General features: G+C 37.4%; 1 protein-coding gene across 4 annotated transcripts in view; it reads left to right on the top strand.

Moving 5' to 3' along the window:
* LOC105226065 (leucine-rich repeat-containing protein 15) overlaps window positions 1–26,841 on the top strand; it is a 130,112-nt gene that overhangs the window by 75,094 nt on the left and 28,177 nt on the right. For 3 of the 4 annotated variants that reach the window (XM_049447099.1, XM_049447097.1, XM_049447098.1), the window contains one exon: window positions 12,917–12,962. In XM_049447099.1, coding sequence (XP_049303056.1) covers window positions 12,952–12,962 — 11 coding nt within the window. In that variant the 5' untranslated portion in view covers window positions 12,917–12,951. Of the gene's footprint in view, window positions 1–12,916; window positions 12,969–26,841 lie in introns of all 4 variants that reach the window. The other variant, XM_049447101.1, reaches the window with a different exon arrangement.

The raw sequence follows: 26,841 nt of genomic DNA, 5'->3' as shown, positions 1-26,841 counted from the left end.
TACTGATTTTATTGCCGCGCTTGTGGTAAGCCTGTGATCTTGAATTCTCTTTCTCTTTTTCCAGCATCCCTCCTCTCTCCATTGACATTTGTACCATCGCTCTAGCTTATTTAGTTCGCCTGCTGCGTCATGTTTAGTAGACGTGTGTTTCTACTGCTCGTCACGAAAAAGAAATCAAGAGCAACGCGTCGCGATAAAATTTTGCGCCAGATTGGGCGAAACAGCTCCGGAAACGTACGCTAAAATTGTAAGAGTGTATGGTGATATGCTCTTAGTCGTGCCAAGGCTCACAACGGTTGTCTCCGCGGGCCCACCGCCCGAAAAAAGCTCGCATGTGCAAGTCGAACGTTAAAACGATGTTTATAGCCGTGGAATCGTCCACAAAGAATTCGTTCCACCGGGGAAAACTGTGAATCAAGTCTACTATTGCAAAGTACTCGAAAGATTGCGAAAACGAGTCAACAGGTAACTGGATCCTTCATCACGACAACGTGCCGTGCCACACCACCCTCAGCGTGTCCCAGTATTTGGCTTCTAAATCCGATCCGCCGTGTTGCAACAGCCGCCTTATTCGTTCGACATGTCACCCTGTGGGTCGGTGGCCAAAGGAACCCATTTTGAGTCGATTACGGACATCCATGCGGCCGTGACGAGCGTACTCGCGGACATCCCAGTCGAAGCGTTCCAGAAATGTTACGAAGCATGGAAAACGCGCTGGAATCGCTGTATAGCTGCCCAAGAGAACTACTCTGAAGGGGATGGCAGAGTTGTAGAATAATTTACAAATATACGGTTTTTATGGAATCAGTCTCATTACTTAATTTTCACACCTCGTATAGCGCTTGTTTTTTGTTTGTCAAGAGAGGAATTTACTTCTCATTTGCCTACTCAATTCTAAGCAAGAGTTATTTTGTGTTGGATTTTGAGGCTGACGTTGTTGTGGGTATTGATGCTGGTTCCAAGATAGACGAAATTATCTATGACTTCGAAGTTATGACTGTCAACTGTGACGTGGCTGTCTAGTCGAGAGTGCGAATATTGTTTGTTTGATGACATGAGATATTTCGTCTTGCCGTCGTTCACTACCAGACTCATTTGCATCGCTTCCATATCCAGTCTGGAGAAAACAGAACTAATAGCGCGGATGTTGAGGTCAATGATATCAATATCATCGGCATACCCCAACAGCTGTACACTCTTATGGAAGAAGATACCTTCTCTATTTATTTCCGCAGCTCGAATTATTTTCTTCAATAATACAGTGAAGAAGTCACATGAAAGAGAGTCGGCTTGTCTGAAACCTTGTTTAGTATCAAACGCCTAGAAGAGGTCCTTTCCGATCCTAACGGAGCTATTGGTATTGCTCAACGTCAGTTTAGACAGCCGATAAAAGATAATGGGTAAAGCAATTTCCGAAAGGGCTGACAGACAGATGAGGGTAAGAGAAAAGCCATAGAGGCATGTAAGATCATTGGCAAGGAAGCAGAAGGAAATCTCGCAACCATTCTATTCAGATGGTTTCGAAAAGACTGCAGGACGGTTGTTGGCCTAGTCACAGGTCACAACATATTTGTTATTAACGATGACACATGTAGAAATTGCAGAGAAATAGGCAGGAGAGAGACGTGTTCTCTGCTTAAATAAAAAAACTTTTAATAACATTAATAAATTCCCCATTAAACCGACTAACCTTTCTCAGCCCAGATATTTTCAAAGTTTTCAACAAATCTAACACACATACATTCATATATATGAGAGCAGCCTAGACAGTTACGCGAAAAAATATGTTGCTAATAAATTAAAGCAAATACATTTGAACCCTCCCATGAAACTCGCCTACCTGCGGGGCCATCCGTGTGTGTTTATGTGTATGTGTGCGCGTCTGCGTGTCGGTAAGTGATTTTATGTAAATGAAAAGCTAAAGCGTCCTTGTCGGAAGCGGAAATGAATGCTGTTTCCGTTTTATTTCCTCTTGCCGCACAAAACACACACTTATGCACATTCTAAGCACACACGTACATACACATACAAATGCACAAAACAAAAATTAATAGACTGCACTTTGTATGCGCTCGGTGCGAACTTCCTAAACTACAAAATGGCATTGGCCTTTTGTTAGTCGCCTCAATGGCTGGCTGGCTGTATGCGAGTTCCACTATTCACACACAAACACACACTCATAAGTAGACATATGTGCGCGTTCCAACTATAGTTTCGCCTTCGTAGTTGCATTTCATATATACTTAGTATAAATGCATGTGTTGTATATAACTGTACATGTGTGTGTTTATGTATTTTGCATATGTGTGCATTTCCGTTAGCTCCTTTAGCTGCTTTACTTACTTTCCTATTATTCTAACTTAATGCAAATTCTGGCTTAGCATTTGGCCACGATGCAATCAAAATCTCGTTGCTGACTCTAACACATTCACACACATGCACACACAAACACAAACCGCTTAGCTCATTTCACCTCTGGCTCATTCGCTTGAATGGTGGTTACACTTTTTGGTTTCGCTTTGCTTTTGGAGAGTTGAAAAATGAGCTTGTGTGATTTACGTTGTGTGAGTGTGGGTAACGGCAGTTTAAAAGTCGACCAACACTCTCTCAGGCACACCTACAGAGTCACTATAATATTTCACATACCATGCACTGTGGCGCGCAAAATAAATGCAACACGAAACATTAGAAAAAAACAAAAATTTGTATAAAATTTTATTTAAAGTGGAATTTTAAATTCTTTTTAAATATTTTGAAAGGGTTGCCAACTGTTTGAAAAAAAAAAAATAGTAATTACTTTAATATTAAGTAAAGTAGTCAAAGAAATACTTAAAAATTTTATGAAAATTTGAATTATGTTAAATTTTTTTAGCATTCTTAAAAGAGTTGCCACCCGTAAAAAAAAACAAATAACAATATTTCCATATATAAATAGAAATACATCCATACATCAAATGTGAGATATTTGAGAAAAATATTTAAGAAACTTATATTGAGAGAGTTGCCATCTGTTTGAAAAAAAATTTAATATTAATTGAAGTTATCAAATGTGCTGTATGTAAGAAATGTATTTGAAAATTTCTGTGGAGAGTAGAATTCAGTTTATAATTTTAAGCATTCTTAAAAGAGATGCCACTCGTTAAAAAAAAATAATAAACATCTCTATTCCCATATAAAAACACGAAATACATCCAATTTGAGGTAAATAATATTTAAGAAACTTATATTGACAGGGTTGCCATCTGTATGGAAAAAATATATTAATTGAAGTTATCAAATTTGCAGTAAGAAATGTACTTTAAAATTTAAGTGGAGAGTAAAATTAAGTTTAAAATTGTTTTAACATTCTTAAAAGAGATGCCACACGTTTAAGAAGTAAGTGTATCCCAGCTGAGCTGAGCTGAGTCGATTGAGCCATTCTAACCCTCTTAGTTTCTGAGATATCGGCCAGAAATTTTGCACACGTTTATTTTCTCCAAGATACTGCTCATTTCCCCGAACTGCTGATATCGGACCACTATAGCATATAGCTGCCATATAAACTGAATGATCGGAATCAAGTGCTTATATGGAAAGCTTCTTCATTTGACAAAATATCTGCACGAAATTTGGCACGGATTGCTGCCTAAGGCAATTACGTAATCTGCGCAGAAATTATTCAAATAGCACCACTACAGCATATGGCTGCCATATAAACGGGACGATCCAAATCAAAATCAAGATATCTTTACACTTCATTATGCTATAAAAAAATGCGACTGTGAATGGTATTATAGCTTCGATGCAGCTGAAATTCGAGTTTTTCTGGTTTATGAAAAAAAATCAACTTTTTTATTGCCATCCTCTGAAGCATTTAGAGAGTAGAGAGATATTAAAAATTGAACTCATATTGCTTAATATTCATTTGACTTTATGGCTCTGATACATTAGAATATTAAAATAGGTGTTGCACTTTTATGGCGCCTCACTGTTGATATACGCCTTTTATGCGCTCATAACTCAAGTAACTGCTTACGAGCACTTACTTAAGCACACATACAGATGTGCACTCGTGTGCACATGAAGACCCTCTCAATTTACCAAGCAAGCCACAACAACTACTATGCTCAAGCGACCACTTTTGTTGTACACTTTGTTGCTGCTTATGTTGTAGTGGCTGTTTTTGTTGCGATTGTTGCTATAGTGCCCAAAAGACATAGAAACTTAAGGGCAAAATTCTGATTACTTCTTAAATTCTATGAATCAAAAGAGGCTCTCATTTCTTTAAAAGGTGTCTGGGGCAAAAGCACTTTTTCGGCGTGAAAACTTTTTGTTAGGAAACATTTAGCACAAAAAAAAACTTCAGCACTGCCTAATTTACTGAAAGGATTTCATGAACATCAAACAGATGAGCCAAAATGCATCCGCTATGGGATAAGGTCAAGGTGCACACCAATTTACCAAAAACCGGACCGTGCCTATTAAAATATCGAAAATGGTGAGTAGCGCAACCGAGCGGTTTAAGTGTGTGGCTAACACTCGGCACTAGCTGCGAAGTAAATTCCTAACGCGTCAAGATTTAGACTTACGAACTCTTATGACTTCATACTGACCATGCAAAGCCCCTAGTCGCGTTTCTGAATAGAATAAGCTCCTATAAAGTCTCTAAAAGCTTCGTTTTTTGAAGAAGTTAAGCCCAACGAGCTTTTAAATTTCTACCGAAAGCTTAAATGTGCTACCTTATTTTCTTCGGAATATCATTTTTTGGTATACAAGGCTGCGTGACGTAAAAATGGAAACGCTGCCACGAATTTACGTTCATATTCGATGTAGTGCCTCTGCGCTAACCACAACTACCAGAGGAATATTCAAATAACCCATTATAATGTGTGCAACACAACTCACTGAATCCACCCACGCAAGTTTAGCTTCCTCTGCAACAAATTTCCCTTGGCTTCCAGCATTGAAAGCATTCTATTGTGCAATCGCGTGTGCGTGCGGAGACAGCCGAAGTGCGGGAGCACCGTTACCTCGCCAAGACTAATTGCCGGAAATTTTTTTCTCTTACTTAATTAAATTGCCACATTATGCCACCGCAGTGGCAACAACAACAGCAACAAGCATAAAAGTAGTACAAAGCAGCTGAGAACACAAAACCAATGGCATCTCATTTGTAAATTGAGGCTTATGCATTAACGAGCAAGTATTACCGAGCTCCGTAGGTATGCATGTAATTGTAAAAGCTCGTAGCGCTGATGCAAGTAGCCGTAAGATATGCTATGCCGAGCGACGTAGTGCTGTGTCCACATAGTGCTTCACAAAGCTGCTGAATTTTCGCATTTGCATTTGCTGTAAGATCGTATTTATAGTCGGAAGAGCACGAGCAGCTTGGCCACTTGCTGGCAAGGTGTCTGACTCGGCATGGAGCACTAGATAAATGATTGAAATTGACTAGGAGCATTGGGCGTTAGCTAATTACGTAAGGAACAAAAAGGGTAAAAGCAAATGTTGGTAAGGGAAGCAAGTTTTACAATGAATTAAATGCCCAACTGATTAAAATCAGCTTGATTAGTGAACGGCATTTTTATGAGAAATTGTTGGCATCTCTGTAAGGTAATTAAGTCAATAAATACGCAGAATTTGAAATTTAATTGCACGCTGCTCTCATTAGAACACCGAAAATTGTAATCACTTCCAGGTATGAGTAAATTAGCTGGCAACTTCCGGAGCTGTTTGTTAAAAATCAGGCAAAGACCAAAATTGAAAAAAAAAATTAAATTAAAATTGTCTACATTTAGGCGAATTTCATAAGGTACATAGTAATCACTATCCCTTTCTGGATCATTTAGGATTTAAGTTTTTATAACCATTTGCCAATCAGAATAAATCATATTTTTCATGATTTCTTTTTGTTGAGATATTGTATTTAATAAATAAAAAAAATAATGATAATTTGCAGAATTTAATGTACTTTAATATATGGCAATTCATTTTGAAAAATTTTGGATTCTCTTGAATCCGCAACCGATCTCCAGTAGAACCTGCGAAAGATGCCATCTGTCGGTCAGAAAGACTTTTCTGGTTTACTGAGGAAACTTAGCATGGTAATCGAAGAAAGGGCAAAAAGGCATCGATTGCACTATACTGCTGTAGAGGAGTCATTGGCAAGGTCTTTCACCGAAAGTGGTCTCCTCGCTCTATGATATCATAGTCAAGCCCATTATTTTCTATGGAATCTTAATTTACTGGAGGGCTTTAGAAAAGGACCAATCCAACCATGGCTCTTAATGGCCGAAAGGTGTGTGGCCGCGAAAGTGGCTCTTAAACTCAGAGAATCAGGGTTCTTAAAAGAACGCGTATCTGAACACTCGGATATCCTCACACACACTTTCACTGCATACCGGATCATCTAGATCATGGTGCCGCCAAACCAAACTCTGGTGGCTACTGCTCTGTACATACACCGACGAGGGAGCTAGGAGTGGGAAGAAGCCGTTGAAAGAGAGAGGGAAGAAATAAGCTTCTTAAGGGATGGGTCGAAGCTTGAGGAAGGATTGGTGGAGGATCTACTGCTGGAAGCTCTCTATCAGCTCCAGTTTCAGACTTCCTGACTATTGCTGTGTCTTCCAAGCCGAGGTTGCAGCCATCAAGGTAGCAGTAGATCTGCGGCTCAGTACTCCCGTATCCTCTTGGGTTCTACTACTTTATAGCTGGACTTCGCGGAAGCTTGGCAAGCACTGGGCTACCATCGGTGCTTGCGCAGTCGCAAAACCCTTTTGGCTCAAGATTGATCAGAGCAAATAAAGTGATCTCTTTGCCATCAGTAAGGCTAGCCTCTTCTTAGCTGTTGGGATTTTAACAGGCCCTATTGGCGTCCATGGTGTAAGGTTGGGAGTTTTTCCAGACTCCGTTTGCAGAAGCTATTTGGAAGAAGATGAGAAGGAAACCACTTCACACTTCCTTCTTGACTGTCCCGCATTTAGGAGGTCAAGACTTAAACACTTAGAAAAATTTCAAGCTTACAATCGCCTTAAAAAATATAACAAACTAAGTCGCAGTTTCGCCCTTTTATACTTGTAATTTTTTCTCATTCTTAGCATGAAGATTTTCCTTGAAACTTGCTGTAAGCTGCCTTCGATTCGCCAATTCTGCGCTCGCTATGCCTGCCCTATAATAACCCTGTGGAACTATCTAATAAGAAAAGTAAATACCCTCTCACTCATTTGTTTAGAAAATATGAACCGCTCGCATCCCATTTAGCTTATGCCAGATTTTCTGATTTATACTAGTTGTTTGTTCGATCCGCTACTCATTCTTTTGCCAGTGATCTAGCATTGTTAAGCACTCATTTGTTTAGAAAATATGAACTTGTTGTTAGAGAACTCACCTTACGTTTATTCGAGTATTTTCAAAAGTATTCAACATTTATTATGCTTAGAATTTGCTCATCCAACAACAGCAACCATAATAACTACCGTAGTTGCATTCCACTCACTTAAATAGTATTGACTTATAGAATATTCATTGAAATACAATTTCGCTTACAAAATGATTTATTCCAGTCCATTTGAGGATTTTAAACAATTGGTATGGGTAAATCTATATATTTATATTTGTAAATACATATTTACACTTCACTAATCGCATTTTACCTCCACTACTATTTCTATGTGAAAAGTTTGTGCTTTCCTTTCTCCTTCTTCTGTAGTGGCTTCTCATTTGGCCTAAATGTTAATTTTTCGAATTTTCCTTTCAATCAACAATGGTAATTGACTCGTTGCTAATGAAATGCTAAAATATCCTTTTAAACTGCCACATTTATTAAACAAATTTGTTTACATGCAAATGAATGCCAAAATACATACTTACCTACATACATACACACAAAAACGCAAGTACACGCTTTGCAGTATCCGCAATTCATTAGAGGAAAACCACAACTACTTAAAAGGTTGCCAGCTGAGTTAATTTTATTCTGATTTGAAGCAAAGTAGGAAAGTACGAGTAGAAATTCGTAAAAACTGAAATATGCAAATCCTGCTTTTATCTCTTCACATTTCGTCATTCCAAAACGCTAAATTGGAGCGGAAAAATACCAGAAGTTAGACGTTAAAGTGTAGCGCAAAACATACTAAAAGCATTGAAGTGTAATAACACTTGAGCTTCGTTTTTTTAAATTTTTTACGTATAATAATTTTAGAAAAACTTCAGGGAAGTGGTCACTTAACAATTCGATATTTTGAAATATTATAGATTAGCGCAGAAGCCTTTGAAAATGTTAACACTGAAAGAAGTTCAGAGTAGGTTGAAACTCATTGGAAACGAAAGAAAATATAATAAAAATTACTGGAAGACTAATTTACGGGCAGTCTGAGGTCAAGAACCGGAAGGGAAGGAGCGTCTTTGAATTTTTAAGGGTTAAAAATGGATACTTCAATTTCCGGCAAAACTACGAGTCCTACATATAAAGGTTATAGATCAAAGTTGTAAGTAACGAAACGGTCTATAACTTTGTATTAGCATTTATCAAAACTTCTCAGCCAAGCTCTCCCAGTTTTTGCCGAGTCATCAAAGATGTGTGTGGTTTAGTGTTGTCTTGATGGAAGACGAAGCCCTTTACGTTGATTAGTTTTAGCCGTTTTTTTTCGATTGCTTGCTTCACATTCATCAGTTGTCGACAGTAAAAGGTAGAATCAATCGTTCGACCAGCCTGGAGCAGCTTATAGTGGATGATTCCTTTCCAATCCCAGCAAATACTCAGCATAAACTTTCGAGGAGTCAATCCTGGCTTTGCGACCATTTGTTGAGCTTCGCCACGCTTGCACCATCATCTTTGGCGCTCATTATTGTCACTTTAGAAATGGTTCGATTTCATTTCGTTTCAACAAAGAATCACTCATGTTAATTCGGTCCATTAAATTTTTCACAGACAATTCATGTGACCCCCAAACGTCGAGCTTCTTTTTGTAGCCAGCCTTCGTTAAATGGTTCAAAATCGTTTGATCATGAATGTTATGTTCTTTTGCGATGTCGTGGCGGTTTATGTGGCGGTCCTGGTCATCCTAGTCAACCTTTTCCATAATTTCATCGAGTTTTTCAACGATAGGTCGACCAGAGCAAGCTGGATTTTTCACATCGAAATTTTCAGAACCGAAGCGAGCGAAGCATTGTTGTGCTGCACAAACTGATACAGCACTTTTTTCGTAAACTTCACAAATTTCATGGTGGCTTGTGTGGCATACTTCCCTTTTTTATAAATTTCAAAATATAGCGAACTTCTTCATTATTTTCACGCATTTTTGAACAGCTGTAACTTTTTTCAACTTCCCCGAATTATTTTTTTGGTTGAGTGAAGCTTAAAATCTCATCTTTCCAACTCGATATGGTATGACACAATGTGTTTAGAAGCCACCACAACCCAAGTTCTGATTTTTTCCTGTTTATCTAAAGATTGCCACTTGAGCGAGAGATTCTCTCCAATCAAGTATTCACAATACCGTCGCCTGTCGCTCCCAAACCTTCACCACTGCAAACAATATTATCGTATACGATTTATGCTTTTGACAATCTCGCTCAATTGCTGCCAATATTGCAATATGTTACATTAACCGTTATATATCCGCAAGGCAATAAGTTCTACTTAGATTCACTAAGAAACACTCCACAATTGCGTAGTTGCAGATATCACTCACCGCCGTCTGTTGCGCACCGCTTCAGTTCGAATGCCCTCGGCTCTCGCATTGTTTGTCAGCAACATCAACAGTAGCAATTGCAATTTCGTAAATAAATACTTATACAAATTCAATAAAATATATTGCCAAGAAGTTGCAGCCAGTAAATTGGCTTCGTTTTGTGGTGAAACTTCTACACTGCTGCTGTGGCAATTGCAATGCAATTGGGTAATATTACAAAATAAAATGCGAAATAGTCTATGTTATCATCCTTATTCCTGTATTTGATGAATGTGCAAGTATTAGTGTCTGATTTGACGTTTATTTCCATGCCAATACTTCTTAGCAACTCTCTGGCCCGAGGGCAACTACAGAAGAGGCACAACAGGGGTTTTAATGTTGCATTTGGCAAAGATATTTATTGGAAAGTCACAATCAAAACGTACTCTTCAAATAAGCCACAAATATGAAAACGAGAAATTATTGAGTTGGAAATATTCTAAATAAGGATAAAGAAAATTTGCAAAGTAAATTAAGCAAAATATTTTTTTCTGACTCAAATCTTTACAGTTATTTTTATGTGGTTAAACTTCTGCTTGACGAATATAGACCCTTCATTGTTTTAAATCGGCTTTGAATTGCTCAATTTTATGAGCAGCTTCTTTATGACAGAAATATATTCTAAAGTATATCAATTCAAGATTTGGTCGGAATGTATGAAATCAAACCCAACGGTTGGAATCTAAGCGTGCTCTGCAATAAAAACGGGGTCCCCACAATCTGCGCCAATTACCGTGTCATAAGCCCGCTTAATATCGCATATAATTTCTTATCGAGCGTAGGTTGTGAAAAACTGAAGCACACCGGCAACAAACTGATTGGACCTTATCAGCGTGGCTTTAGATATGGAAAATCTACATTCCAACAGTTTTCACCGCCCGCCAAATCTTAAAAAATACCCGTCAAAGTAAGATCGACAAGAACCACCACCTCGTTGAGTTTAAAGCCGCTTTCAACAGCACGAAAAAGAACTGATCCATGCTGCTATGTCTGAATTTGGTATCCCCGCAAAACCGAATACGGCTGTGTAAGCTGATATTGAGCTCCGTCAGGATCGGGAAGGACCTCTAAACGAAGTTTCAGGCAAGAAGACTCCCTATCGTGTAACTTCTTCAATCTATTAGTGAAAAGAATAATACGAGCTACAGAGCTAATTAGAGAGGGTACAAGCTTCAATAAGAGTAAAGAAGAAGAAGAGGAAAGTTTAATAGCTATCGTATGAGCTCTTTGAGACCTTCCTCTCTAATTCAAGATATTTGCAAAAGTGTAAGAAAAACGAATGCAATCAGTAGCGCAACATTAGCAGACAAGCGAACCACTTTGATGCAAAGAAAACAACAGCTGCGAGTACAAGCAAACCACACATATGTACATACATGTGAAACTTAGTTTTAAAAGATAAAATGGAGAAATCTGCAGTACAGACTAGATTTAGTGGCCAAGATTGCCAACCGCAGCATTTGCAACCGCTCGGCTTGTGGTCCATGCCAGCCGGATGTCAAGTAGCTAAAAAGTGTGCGGCAAGCAGCCATTCAGCTGCTGAAGAAGCCACAGGATAGCTAACGGTAAATGACAGCAGGTAACCAATAAAGCTGAGTGCAAATAAAAGCAAGTCCAAAGAGCATGCGTTGCAGCAGGAAGGAAAGCTTTCGATTGAAGAATGGTAAGAAACTGCTAAATGTATGCAAATAGAGTGGAAGACAAGCGGCAAGTGGTGCACACATGCGCACATACTGGGTGGCAGATGAGAAGATTTTAAAGAAATTTATTATAAATGTAAATATATGCGGTGTGCTGTCTTATAAATATGCACGTATGCAAATAAGTGAGTATGTGAGAGATACTATGCACATTGGTGCAATGCATATTCTTGTATGAATGCGGCATGCAGTTCAGTTTTATTGTATGTGTGTGTAGCCTCGGATCGCCATGCATGACTACACGTACGTATGTTTATTCGCACATTAAGTATGCAGCACAGCAGCCACTTTAACACCTTTATTTACGGCACTCATACGCCGTGGTGTGCTCACACAGTGTTGCCGCTAGAAGCGCAATCACTTAAGTGCAAATAATGAAGAGCCTTAAAGCGGAGTAAGCGCACTTAAAAAGTATCGTGTGTAAAAATAAATATAAATAAGATTTCGACAAATTTTTAAAGGAAGCTTATTGTTGTTATTTACGGCTGGTTGCTTATGGTCAATATTGTAGAGTGCTAATTTAATTAAATATACACTGCACAAGGCATGCTAAGTTTGACACGAAGTTTTTAACACCTATATGAAAACTTTGGAGGTGTCAAACAAAATTTTATATAGAATTGTATTATATGTATATAAGTGATCAAGTGATCAGCGTTAAGAGTTGAGTCAATTTGGTCAGCGCCGCTTGCTTGTTCATCTACTGGTATGCGAACTATCACCTCGGTTTTGGCGATATCGGTCTGAAAATTTCCACACGTGCTTCTCTTCTCAAGAAGCTGCCTATTTGTTGAAGTCGCTGATATCGGCGCACTAAAGGTTATGACTGAGTTGCACACTGAACGATCGGAATAAAGTGCTTGTGTGGAAAGTTTTTACATTTGATGAGATATCTTCACGAAATTTGGTACATATTATGGTTGAAAGCAGTGTTATAAGCTGCGAAAGAATTTTTAATATCGGATAACTATAACATATAGCTGCCATACAAAATGGCCGATCGAATCAAAACCTTGTAGGAAAAACTTTTTTATTTGACGAGATATCTGCACGAAATTCGCCAGGAGTTATTACTTAGGGCAATCATGCAATTTCTGAAGAAAGTGTTCTGATCGGATAACTATACCATATAGCTGCCATATAAACTGACCGATCGAAATGAAGTCCTTGTGTGAACAACTTTTTTGTTTGACAAGATATCTGCACAAAATTTGGCATGGATAATTACCCAAAGCAACGTCACAACCTACATATATATTGTTTAGATCGGATCATTATAACATATAGCTGCTATACAAACTGGCCGAAAATCAAGAAATATTACTTTTTAAACTATTTTGTGCTATAAGAAATGCACATGTAAATGGTATTTACTATATCCATACTAAACGTTCTTTTTTGTTGATATTTATTTTTATTTACTTCGATTTTTTATGTAATTTACATATAAGTATGTATGTAAGTATTATATAAATTACTGAAGCTATATCTTCTTTTTACTTACAGAACAGCAATTAAAGGATATCCTTTTTATCGAGTTTATGCCTAAAAGGTAAAGGTAAGTTTTATACAAAAACTTCAGAAACATTCCTACTTAACTACTGCAACATATTTTCTTCAGTACAACAACATTTTTGCTTAAAAAGTATTCATACATAATAGCTGGTTTCTTTAAAATATACAAATCTAAGGCAATAACGCTTTTTTAAGCAACAAGAATTCTTCTTCATTCCATAAATACCCGGAAATATTATATTTTTTATCAACACAATTAAAACTCAAATCAAAAATTAAACAAATTAAATTAATTTAATTAATTTTAAATTATTTTTTTTACACATCCTTATTTATTATAGTATCATATTGCCATTAAAATTCTTTCAACTTACTTTTTTGCTTGCTGAACACAAGCTTTGAATTTTATTAAGCTTAAAAAGAATGTTGTGTAAAGTTTTACGCAATTTTCCACATTTTTTGCACTTCTTGAAATTTCATCAAGCTTTCCACTTTGTGCCAGTAATGCTCAGCAATGCAATTTGCACATTGTCTCTGCACAAAACAACGATTTTCGAATACTTCATTGCTTTTTATCAGTCAGCCGTGAAAATTACTAGTTTAACAAATTTAAAAGCACACACACACTCTCAATCATCAGCGTGAAGCGCATAGTTTTTCAAATTATCATTTGTCAAAATTTGCAAACTCTAATTTTCCACTAAACTTCGGTGAAATGCAATCGCATAATCGGGGCATAATTTAATTTTACGCCTCAACACAGCCAACAGGCGTATTTACCGGCAGAGCAAATTTATAGCACAACAGCATGATGACTGAGAATGCATTAATGTGTATGTGATGTTTTGTATGTATGTATGTTCTGTAGCTGATAATGCGAATGTACTTCGCTGCAAGTCAGAAAATTGTTTAAAAAGAGCAGAAATGAAAAGTTTTCATGAAATATTACAAATTTAATAAGATTAATGATGAGGGTTGAACAAATTCTATTTTTTTCAAAACAAAGATTTAATTCAAAAACAGTTTTAAAAAAATAGCTTTCCAAAAAATTAAAAAATATAACATCTTTTTTTTTAATGTTTGAAAAAAAAATTTTTTAAATGTTTTAAAAAATATTTTTCAAAAAAATATTTTAAATAGTTTTCAAACACATCTACTAATTTAAATTTTTTTTTTTAATTTTTTTGTTTTTATGTTTTCAAAAAATGTTTTTTTTTTCAAAAAATATTTACAAACAGATTTTTTCAAAAATTTTTTTAATGATGAGGGCTGAACAAATTTTATTTTTTCAAAAAAAATTTCCAGAACAAATATTTAATTCAAAAAAGTTTTCAAAAAAATATTCTTTCAAAAAATTTAAATAAATTTTTTAAATAGTTTTCGAACTTAATCTACAATTTAATTTTTTTTATGTCTTTTAAGAATTTTTTTTAAATTTCTTCATAAAAATATTTTTTTTTCAAAAATGTTTAAAAAAAAATAAAAAATATATACTTCAAAGTACATAGTAGTCACTTTAACAATACATCTAAACTTTATACGAACATATTGCGATTTATAAACTGCTTGTATTTCCAACCATTTTAAGTCGCAACTAAGAAATCTCAGAAACCATGAGAGTTCTCCAATCCTGCGCTATGCGCTCAACTGCATATTGTTGCGTTTTCCTGCGTTAATACACTTGTTGTTTGTGCAATTTTACTTTTTAACTAGTTGTTGCTGCTATTGTTGATGCTATTGTAACTGCTATTGTTATTACTATTGTTGTTATTATTGTTGCATTTAATCATGTTGTCACATTTGCTTGCATGTTAAGCTGTCGACGAATAGTTGGAAGCGAAATATACGAACAATAACAACAACTTAACAAGAAAAGCTCCCGTCACGTGCTGCACTCAAAACTGCACAGCATGAAAGCCGTATGAAATTCATACATGCCAAGCAAAATAGTACCTCTACATGCAAGTCATGCCACACATACCACTGAGTGTAAAAAAAACCACATACCACTGAGTGTGTATTAAATCGCAGGCACATTGGGTTTTGTATGTATGTGTGCACAACTAATGCATTTGAGTGTGTGGGTAAGCACGCGCTTCATTTTGAGGCCGCACGTGCAGCAACTGCTTATCATTCACATGCCTTGCATGTTGCATACTTGTGGGCTATACACATTTGCATATGAATTACATACACACACACAAACCATATACGCTTCTTGCACTTCTTTCGCATTTCAGCCTTATTTTAAGTGTTTTACATTCACCAAATTGAAGCTTCCACCATTCAAGTGTTTGGTGTATTTGTAAATACGAAAGGCATATGCTATGCACCCCGCAAACCCAAAGTTAGTGGAATGGAAAAAAATAATTGAGATAATTTTTGAGTTATCGATCTGAAATTTTACGCACATTTTTTCTATATACAAGTATGTAGTTGCTCATATGTCGGAAATGCTGCTATCGGAACACTATAGCATATATGTATGTAGCTGTCATACAAATTGACCGTTCGAAATCAAGTTTTTGTATGGAAAACTTTTTCATTTGCAGAGTTATCTTCAAGAAATTTGTCAAGAATTATTTTCCAAGTCAGCGCTGCAATTTTTGAAAGCAATTTCTAGATCGGATCATTATAGCATTAACTGCCATGTAAACTGACTTGATCAAAATGAAGTTATTGTATGAAAAACTTCTCCATTTGCAAAGTTATCTTCACGAAATTTCTCATAAATAATTTTCTAAGACAGCGCTACAATTTTTTAAAGAATTTTCAAAATCTGATAACTATAGCGTATAGCTGTCATACAAATTGACCGTTCAAAAAAACAAAAACAAAATTGATATAAATTTTTATGGTAATTTTTTATTGAGAATACACATGTAAAGATCACGAGGTGGTAATTAAAATGTCATTATTGATCATTAAGTACGAACTTATGTAAATCTAACTTTTGCCCAAACGTTTCCCTAGTACACTATACATCTATAAACTTCCCTCCAACTGCCTATACAATCAATAAACCAAGTTTTGCCAGAACCCACAGCATTGCTTGCTGGGTGCTGTCAAAATAAAGTTTGTCGATATTTAGAAAGATTGTAAAATTTCGCACGATTGCACTTAACTACCAGCAGCTCGCAATACGATGAGTGTCGTAATACGTGGCGTATGAGTAATGTGAGTAAGTGTAATGCGAACAATTGTGGGAGCATGTATGCTGTAGATTTTTTTTCCACTTTTCGCAAATGTAATTCAATTGCACCTAACAATTGTAGCAGAATTCAAGCGACTGCATTTACTGATTCATAGCCGATCATTTGAATATACATATATTGTTTAAGTAAATGTGCTTGCGCCTATAGTTAGACTATAAATTGACGAAATATAGCAGGAAAAGAACGCTGAAATCAATATCCCTATATATTGTATGTAATATTTTGAAAATATTTTGCTACAAAACGTTATTTTGTCCTAAATTTCTGTATAAAAATAACAACAACAACAATGAAAGTGAGCTTAAAGCAATACCAGCAAGTTTAGAAGTAAGGCTCAGGCAATCAAGTTGAAGATTTAAAAAATCGTATAAAAAATATTCATTTAAAACAGCGGATTTTTAGTTTCGCCAATACACGTTCGCCTTAGTTCTACCACGACAGTGTTATATAAAATAAATTCTGAAATTGTTTATTACACCGCCATTTTCATTTACTACCGCCTTAAAGCACATAACGTCAACTTTTTTGTTTATTCCGTTATTAACTAAACTTTATAATGTATTTTCTTTTTTCGTTTTGTTTAACCTCTTTCAAAGCATTAACGTTGACTACTCTTCGAGTAACACTTCTTACCTCTTATCATTTACCCTTATTTTGCTTTAGTTACCATTAAACTAAAGTATCGTTTTTGTTACTGCAACTCGCGTTGTTGTTGTTGTCGTTAGCGCTGAGAAAATAACACGCCAACACTTTAGCTAGCTTGTTGACACTATTTTGCAGCAAATTTTTTTTGTTGCATTCTACTGTTTTTGCACGTGTGTTCTTCGCAAATACATGCGATTCGCATTCACTTTTGCCTTCAAACGTCAACAGTTGCAAAGCAGAGTGTTACTCATACGCCGTGTGTGGCACCCATGAAGCACGTTCGACGAGCACGTTTGCCGCCTTACAGCAGCGTCGCGTTGTCAACTCTATGTATGCGCATGTATATTTCTTGCTCATTAGTGCAACCTTAACGCACACTTTGAGGTTATGATGAATTTAGTTCTTATAGCGTATATTTGTGCCACCCTCGCGTGGCAAACACCCTTCAAGAGCGGCGCAAGCAATATGACAAGCGGCTCCTTTGGCATCGACTTTAATGTTGTGTTTCTTGTTTTTGCTTTTTCTTGTGGTTTTTGTGACGCTCATACGGTCTGTATGGCAGATGCTTGCGTGTATTCATATTTTTGTTTTCTACTCGTGTGAATAAGTAGTGAAAGAAATGCGAGAAGAGTAGAAATGTGTGTCACCACAAGAAGTTCACACCTGTCGCAGTTGTCCCAGCATTATTACTGCGCGCACACTCGCACACAAACATGCGCACATTTAGGAGCTATATCTGTTTCTGTGCCCAACATGTATTTGTGCACTTCGGTGCACTAAAAGCGTTAAAAAGAAGGATGTGGAAACCGTTAATAGTGCCGGAACCGCCAACTGTAAAGCATCGAAACTAGCGGCAACTTCAATCAAGTCACTCACGGTGTTGGCGGTGTTGCCATTAGCGCCACCAATCAGCGTGCAATACCCAAACACGCGTTCACACACACACTCAAACACGAGTGCATACAGATAATTGCACTTAAACGTCTGCTTAGAATACATTTGAAAAACTCCATAATTCTCATTTCTATTACAAGTGTGGTTAAGCAAAATGAAAAACAAGAAAAAACATTAAACTCAACTGGACCGAAGCTATGATACCATTTACAAATACAAAAGATTATTTACAAGAACTTTAATCGATCAGTTTGCATGGCAGCTATATGCTATAGTGGTCCAATATATTATATATTGCTCCAACAAATGAGCATCTACACTTTTCTCTTCAGTAAGTTTCGCCATTTCATCATGGAAAGACATACAAGGTGTGTTCCAACGTAAACAAGAATCTAGCGCTCCCTGGTGACGCCATCTATACGTCGACTAGTGCGTTAGAATCTGATATCTTGATCGATTTTCCAGTGAAAATTTTATGACATTTCATTGATTGGAAATGAAGTTATTGCGCTTTAAGTGTCAGTATGTTGTGTGCACGGTTTGTTCCGCACAAATTGACTGACGACCAAAAATTGCTCAGAATCCAACATTCGAAAGACATTATTGTGGCCGATTATTTGACCAAAAATCACATTTTAACCATTAACCGCTCCCCGTATTCACCTGATATGGCACCGTGCGACTTCTTCCTTTTCGGAAAAATGCATTTGCCCATGAAAGGAAAGCGTTATGCAGAAGCCATTCAAAAGACTTGCACCGGCATACTGGCAGCCATACTAGCCAACGAGCTAAAACACTCGTTCGACATGCTTTTGGACCATGCAAAAAGTTGTATTGAAGCAGAAGGAGACTATTTTGAATAAATTCCAATAACGAGAAAAATTTTAATTCACAAGCACAGTACAAAATGTAAGACAAAGAAGTGTCCATAGTGTCAAAAATATTGGTGCCGCTAGCACGTCAATTGAGAAAGACCCAAATCAGACCGTACTTCTGCCATGAAGATCAAGCGGTCACGTTATTGTGAACGTGAATCGCTACTGCGCAACCGAATATCGGACACGCTACCTTGCAAAAAGAAGAAACGACTGACACTCCCCCCTACCAACCTTATCCCCAAATTTTAATCTATCCGTAATGAAACTTACTGCCACTTTTATTCTATGGCTTCTACCCGCCCACAATTCCCTCGCAGATTTGTGGGCAGAGCAAACCCCGCCAGAGTTAGTTTTGGCGACTCCTTGACTTCATTCGAACTGGTCTACTTAGTTGAAAGAACTGGCAGTGCTTGAAAATCATGTTGGCATCAGTATAAAGCACGTTAATGTTGGACTTGCACTGAAAAGCCTAAATCTTTTGAAAAACCAACGTCAAGTAAAAATCGCAAAGCAGATTTTTGACAACATAGCTGAGGACCCTATATTGATCAAACCCATCATTATTGATGAGGAGACGTGTGTTTATGAATATGACGTCAAAATTGCTCAAAAATTTAGAAGGGGACGCTCCAAAAATTAGCTGAAACAGAACAAAACAAAATTCGCTGCAGGCACTGAAGGCCATCCCAGCCGAGACTCAGAAGCCTATAATAAAGATTTGTATTAAAATGCGTGAAAATGTTGTCCTTTTTGTCAGTTGGAGTCAAATGAAGTATAAACTGCAGACTGTCCGCGGAAAATAATTCGACCGCTATTTCGAACGACAAATTGTTTTTAACCATTTGCAGGCCAATTGGGATAGAAGTCTTAACTTCGTTTTTTAGTAGAACGAACAATCTTTAAATAAGAAAGAAAGCTTTGCAAAAAATTTACGTTGTTAGTTCTAATACCAAAAAGCCAACCAAAAAATGTAGAAGGAAACATTATTTTATTAATATTTATTCTCATCCCAACAACCAACTACAACAAAGTCATTTGTGTTAACCGCCAAAAAAGTATCACACACACATAGAAGCAAATTTCCGTTGGGGAAAATCAATTAGGACACCAAACAGCGACACGTTGACGTTTACTATTGTGCCAACCAATAATAACAAGAACAACAACAGTAAACGAAAACATTAATTTTCCGTAAGTTAAAACGGGAATTGCCTTTCAACAACAACAAATAAACAAACTTTTGTGTCGGCAACAGTTTGTGCCAGCACCTTCCCCCTCCGATTTACGCCCCTGCAAAAGTTCCCAAGTTTATGCGGAAAAGTCGCATTATTTCCAACTGCCAACTGCCAAGAGCAGCAAACATTTTTAATCACTTCAATACAATGATAAATTGGCATACTTTTCCAAAGAAAATTGCGCACCAAAATAAAACGTGCAACACGGGCAAGTTGTCGTTAAAATGGCAAAAAGTAAAAATAATAAAATGCGTAAATGGCAAAAGTGTGCAAATTCGCAAGTTAAATTGAATTCGTTAAAAACGCAAACTATAAAGTTTCGCTTAAAATGGTAAGCGATTTTTAAATGCCCTGCGAACTGTTGACCGTGTAACAAGTTATATACAAGTATGTAGCATATACATATTTTTGACCTACGCGCTTGCACACCTGCTTGTATTGAAAAGTGACACTGTTGTTGTTACTGCTTGCAATAAACTTTCGTAAAACGGCTTTAATATCAAAGTGGGAATGCAAAATTTTCAAGAACCGAATTTCCCATAACCTTAAAATATTTGATGATTAATAATATCGCTAATGAATATTACAAGATACGACCTATGCTTCTAATATCTCGTTTAAACTGTACAATTGTTTGTTTCCTCGCTCCGTTTTAAACATATCTGAGACAATTGTGGAATCGATAAAAAGTATTTACATTTAATTAAAAATTTAAACATTAAACATACGAGGTATTACAATTAAGTAATAAGACTGATTTCATAAAAACCGTATATTTGATAATTATTCTACAACTCTGCCAGCCCCTTCAAAGTAGTCCCCTTGGGCAGCTAAACAGCGATTGCAGCGCATTTTCCATACTTCGTAACATTTCTGGAACGCTTCGACAGGAATGTCCGCGAATACCCTCGTCACGGCAGCCTGGATGTCCGTAATCGACTCAAAGTGGGTTCCTTTGACCACCGATTTTGCTTTAGGAAACAAAAAAATTCACAGGGTGACATGTCGAACGAACAAGGCGGCTGTTGCAACACGATGATCCCTTTAGAGGCCAAATACTGGGACACGCTGAGGGTGGTGCGGGACGGCGCGTTGTCGTGATGAAGGATCCAGTTACGAGCGATGTCTGGACGCACCCTGTTGACTCGTTTTTGCAATCTTTCGAGTACTTGGCAATAGTAGACTTGATTCACAGTTTTCCCCGGTGGAACGAATTCTTTGTGGACGATTCCACGGCTATCAAAAAAGGCAATAATCATCGTTTTCACCTTCGACTTGCTCATGTGAGCCTTTTTCGAGCGGGGGGCGCGCGGAGACAACCCTTGTGAGCTTTGGCGTTTGGTTTCCGGGTCTAAGAGCACTATCACCATACACTCTTACAATTTTAGCGTACGTTTCCGAAGCTGTTTCGCCCAATCTGGCGCAAAATTTTATCGCGACGCGTTGCTCTTGATTTCGTTTTTCCATTTTCGTGACGAGCACTGCAAACACACGTCTACTCAACTTGACGCAGCAGGCGAACTAAACAAGCTAGAGCGATGTATATATATCAATGGAGAGGGGAGGGAAGTTGACGTGCCTTGTGTTTGTTGACGTGCTGCACAGAGGCGGGTAAGAGTCTTGGCTTCAACAAGATAGTGGTCCGAATCGATGTTAAGACCTCGAAGCGTACGCACGTCTAGAATACTGGAGTCGTATCTTCCGTCTATCACAACATGATCGATCTGACGTCAAAGTCGTCACATCGTCCTTCTCTTCCGTCGGGGCGTGGGCGCAAAGCGATAAAAGCGATATGTTGAAGAGCCTCGCTTTGATGCAGATTGTGGCTAGATGTTTATCCACCGGAGTGAGTGTTAGTACTCGGCGACGGAGTCTCTCCCACCACGAATTCCACACCAAACTTGCGCTCCTTTATATGGTCACTGTAGTAAATGCCACGAGGACCTGCACGCCTGTTCTTGTCCCGTCCATCACATTTCTTGGGCCGTGGTGATGTCAGCCTTTATTTTCACGAGGACAACAACCAGCTGGGCAGGGACCGGACATTCCAAGTGCATGCCCTCAAATCATAGTCCTTATTTCGTTTGCATGGTCATCTTCAAACGGATGTTCTTAATCTACCCAGAGGATAATGGGTCAAAGACTGGAAGTAGTGAGTTGCTTGAGCCATATGTAAAAGAATCCTTTCTAGTCACTCCCAAGGGAATGGCGATTTCCGCACTTGCGTGAACTTCTACATATGACTCCATCGTCCTACACATGACTCCATCCTCCATTTGTATATATATAAAAATCTATATCTATCTACCTTAAATTTAGGTCATATATACAATGGTTAGGTGAACAAAACTATTATTATTCTCTGTAACATCATGTTGCAAAAGTATAAAAATTTTACTACAGCTACAAAGAAGCTACATGTTCTGATCGGTCAGTTTGTATGGCACATATAGGGGGGGTGGAGATTGTAGCATTGCTTTGAGCAATAATCTATGCCGAATTTCGTGAAGACATCTTGTCAACTAACAAAAAATTTCCACACAAGGACTTTATTTTGATTAAGTCAGCTTATTCGGCAACTATATGTGTACTATAGTAGTCCGATCCGAACAACATGTTCGACACATGAAAATCGTAAAAACCACGATTTTTATTAAATTTGCTGCATAAACTTTTTGGGTTTCCTTTTTCATTTCCATTTAATTACCGTTTTGTTGGCTGGTTCAATATTTGAATCTCGTTGCTAAGGCAATGCACGCGAGCTGTCTCATACGCGGCAAATGCTGCTGATTCGCAGTTTTTTGTTAAGGCTATGAATGTGCGAATGTTCCGAATACATATGGCATTTATTTACCGCTATTGTTGTGTGGTATGGCATACCGATAAGCAACGGCACGACATGGTTGACGTCAACTCTTGGCTAGGACTGCCTGCCAACGATTTCGTTGCGAAGTAAATTTAAAAGAAAAAAGTCATAGAAACCCGACAGGGTAACAAGCAGAAGCCTCACGGTGCACAGCTACAATGCACAGCATAGTGCGTAGCTTCCTATGCAGCGTAAAAAAAGACACGCTGCGGCATGTGGAATGGATGGTAGAGCGTGGCACAGCTGCGACATTTACAAATTGCATTAAACTCGAATGATTTACAAGCAGACAACCAGACAACCGACAAACGCCGTCAAAATGCCACGATTTCCCTTTCGATCGACGATTCGTATGAAAATTTCACGCACCGTAACGCGTACTAACCGCCCAGCAAGGCTTGTTAATCAACGCGCCATGCACATCTCTCTTAGAGCGACAGCCTTCAAGCCAAGCGTCATTCTCAAATAAACTCTGTCCACACGCTTTGCTCGCGTCAATTCGCCTGCTCTGCAAACGTTCACAAGCACTGAGCGCTCTTCAATATACCGTTATCCTTGGAATCCTTGCGTTTTCTTTTGCGCACCATTCGTTATACGCGCTGTGTAGTAGGGGAGCGTAAAATGCGACAACAGCGCCTCCTTCTCGTGTCATAGGAACTTAACTGAAGCGCATTCAACTGCATTGAAAACTGTAAATCTCTGCTGCCCCACTGAAAAACGCGGTTCGTTTATTTTTCCTTCTGCCGACAAAACTAAATCCGTAAACAGCGCTACAAAAAAATCTCAACTAAAACGCATACAAACTTTTGAGCAGCAAAAAAAATTTCGAAGTAACTAAATACATAAAATTGAATTCAAATGAGTTTTAATTATCCTGCTAATGCTGTAAATCCTTCGCGAGTGAAAGTAAAGGACTTTTTATGGCGGTGAAAGCGTGTTTTGAGCTTTGAGCTGGCAGAAAATTCCCTCTGTGCTTTGTTGGAAGATGAGAAGCTTCGGGTTTATTCATAAAGATTGCTTTGCACGCTTGTGTGAGAATGAGAATTTATTTATGAATAAATATAAAATCATCAACAGCTTTTTTGAGAAACATGGGAAGTAAGTATGCTTATTACCTAAAACATTTACGTTTGTGAAAATGCACAAATTGAAAATTAACGGCAACCGAAGAGCAAAGATTTTGCAAAATTTTAAATGGTTATGCGATAGGGATGACAAAAAAAATTATCGATAACTTACATTTATCGATATTTCCAGTTATGGTTTATCGATAATTTAACTTTTGTTTTGTCTGGTCTCTAGCGATGGTATCGGTATAATTACGATAAGAATGCTAAAAATGCGTTATCGATAACTTACATTTATCGATATTTTCAGTTATGGTTTGGTCTGGTCACTATCGATAATATCGGTATAATTACGATAACGATTTATCGATATTTTCAGTTATCATTTGATCTCATCTCTATCAATAATATCGGTTAAAAAATTGTACATTTTACTTTAAAATTTACTTTTATATCTTCAGCAAGTACTATGGTAAATGAAATTGTTGATGAAAGCTGAAGAAAGTGTCGGTTGTCGGAATGCAAGACTCGTTAGCATAACATTAGAGTTACTACGGTCGTGAATTCTCTCTATTTTTCCTAGATTTCTTCAATTGTTACCTAAGTTGTATCCATAAAGCTCTCACCAAACCTTTTGTTTTGGCTCTAAGCAACCATAATCGAGGCAATAATGTTCTATGACGTATTCGTCTGGTGTAGGGTGCTCGAAAAGACTGCACTTGCTAAGAAGCTAGAATGGGCTCAAAGAAGTACGTTCTAAGGCGTTCTAAGGCTCAGGGAAGCTAGGCATATGAAGGAACCGAACAAAGATACGCCGAAATTTTCTCCTCCTTCAACTGCTTTCCAGAAAACTTGGATGACTGCATCACAGAGTCTACTCGTGACGGCTTTTTTTCTACTCATACAACCAACAAAGGATAAGTAGATCGGAACTAGTTACTGGAGAAGAAACGCAGTAAGTTTTCTCACGGATGGGTCGAAGTTTGGAGGCACAGTTTGCTGTAAGCAGGTCTACCTCAGTCTTAGCTTAAGGCTACTGGACCACTATAGAGTTTTTCAGTTATTATGGTGGTGGTAGATGTACTGCTAGGAAGTGCAGCCTTTTTTAGGGATTACATTTACTTTGACAGCAGAGCGACTTAACTCGCTAACTATGTATGTATGTATGTGCCTAAAGCTAGCCAATGAGTGTCTTTGTTCCCTAGAAATATCGTTAAGGTCCTGTATCATCAGACTCGTTTGTCTGATCCTAACGGAATCACTGACAACTGCAAAGCCCACGAGCTAGCTAGAGGCGACACTCTTGCCACTTTCATATTGCAATGGCCGTCTCAACAAATTCGGATATACTCAAAGTGCTAGTCGAACACTAGTCAGCACAACAAATATGATATTTATAGAATTAAATTAGTTAAGTTTTGTTATTTGTTGCATTTGAAAACTTAGCCCTTCTTACCTTTTTAATAAAAACTGTTAAATACAACTTCAAATATTTTTCAAATCTTTTTACTATTTTTAACTTCAATTAGCTAAGTTTTATACAACTCTCTAAAAAGTTGAAAAAAATGGGTGTGTTTAAAACTATTTAAAATGAAACTGTGTGTCTAATTAATTGACTCTAAATTAGTAACATAAAAACTGAGTGAACTTAGAAAAATATGATGGCAGCTCAAAAGTATATCACTGCACTCAGAGATAAGCGAAACTGTGTACAGTGTTTTGTTTTTGATTTTGCGTGATGAAAAATGGAAAAACTAGAGGACGAAATTAACTTTTGTTAGTTAGAGAGCCGCTCTCTAAGCGAATTGCTTACTTAACCTTAACAACCTTAAAACATTAGTGAAGTTACTTTTTATTATAAATATTTTTTTTTTAATATTCAACGTCGAGTTCTACAGTCAATAGTTGTTCATAATTTCAGAAAACTGCGGTGTCAAAAGGCTTCACGAACATTTTCAAAAACCGCCGAAAATTTTTTTTTCATTTTTCCACACATAAAGAATTATATCTCTTCATACATTCTAGAAAATAGACCACTGCCTTGGCGTGTCCAACTTTATCACGCGCTGACATTGCCTAACCGCAGCTAAACAGTCTGGTCAGTTTTATCCTCTCGGCGTTTCCGTTAGTCTCGCGCTCATCGCGCTATGTACGAGTAGTTGCAACTCGTTGAAAAGTTTATACAGCTTTTAGTGACAAGTGCAAATGGAGAAGTGCATTTGGAAAGTTTTCAAATAAAAAAATATATAAAACTATTTAAAGCAAAAATACTGTAAAAAATACTATCAACAACAGAACTGGCAACTAGCAAGTACACGAAGATGAGTCAGAAAGAGAACATGGCAAAAAATAAAATAAATTATTGTAAAATAAAATCAAATCAGGAACATCGGAAGGAAGGCACAAGCGCTAAATAAAACTGGTTACGGCAAATTCAATAAAAGTGGGAAATGGCAGCTACGTTAACCGGTTGCCAGCGAATGCAATCAAATCACTTGCACACCCACCGGATTTAAAACCAGAAACAGTCGAATAGAAATATAAGAACTACTTGCTACTGAACGGGAATGAAAAACGAAAAAGCATTAGCTAAGTAAACTACCAGAATCAAGGAAGAAACTGGTTATTTGCAAGCCCTCTTTTTTGCTTGCTAAAACAAAGCTCGAACCTCTCGAAGATCTATACAGCAACGGTACATATATCTGTCTTTGAACTTCATATTTGCCCTTTTCAAATTCACCTTATTTATTAAAAATTGTTCACTAAAGCTCTTCAAGTTCCAATCTAACAGCTCCTGTTACTGTGCTCATTTAGACATTATTGATCGTAAACCTAACATAAATCTCAAAAATTTGTTAAATAACCTCAAAGTTGTCTATTCAGAACACTTGTGAAACTGAACGAAATCTTAAAGTTGAGGCCACTGACTTCGAGTTTATTTTAATAATTTCGACACGTTGTTGGAGTATATATCTTTCTATGATGAAATGGCAAACCTTGCTAAAGAGAAATGTTAAAAGAGCGGGAAAAATAATGGCGTCTTTTGCTGTCCCTATCGGTCTACTATTGTAGTACCCTATTTAAAAACCCTATATGTTGATAAAGAACAAAAAAGT

This window comes from Bactrocera dorsalis, chromosome 2 (assembly GCF_023373825.1).
Source record: "Bactrocera dorsalis isolate Fly_Bdor chromosome 2, ASM2337382v1, whole genome shotgun sequence".
Taxonomy (NCBI): domain Eukaryota; kingdom Metazoa; phylum Arthropoda; class Insecta; order Diptera; family Tephritidae; genus Bactrocera; species Bactrocera dorsalis.
Note: the sequence above shows the minus strand (reverse complement) of the source record. Positions and strands in the feature narration are given on the sequence as shown.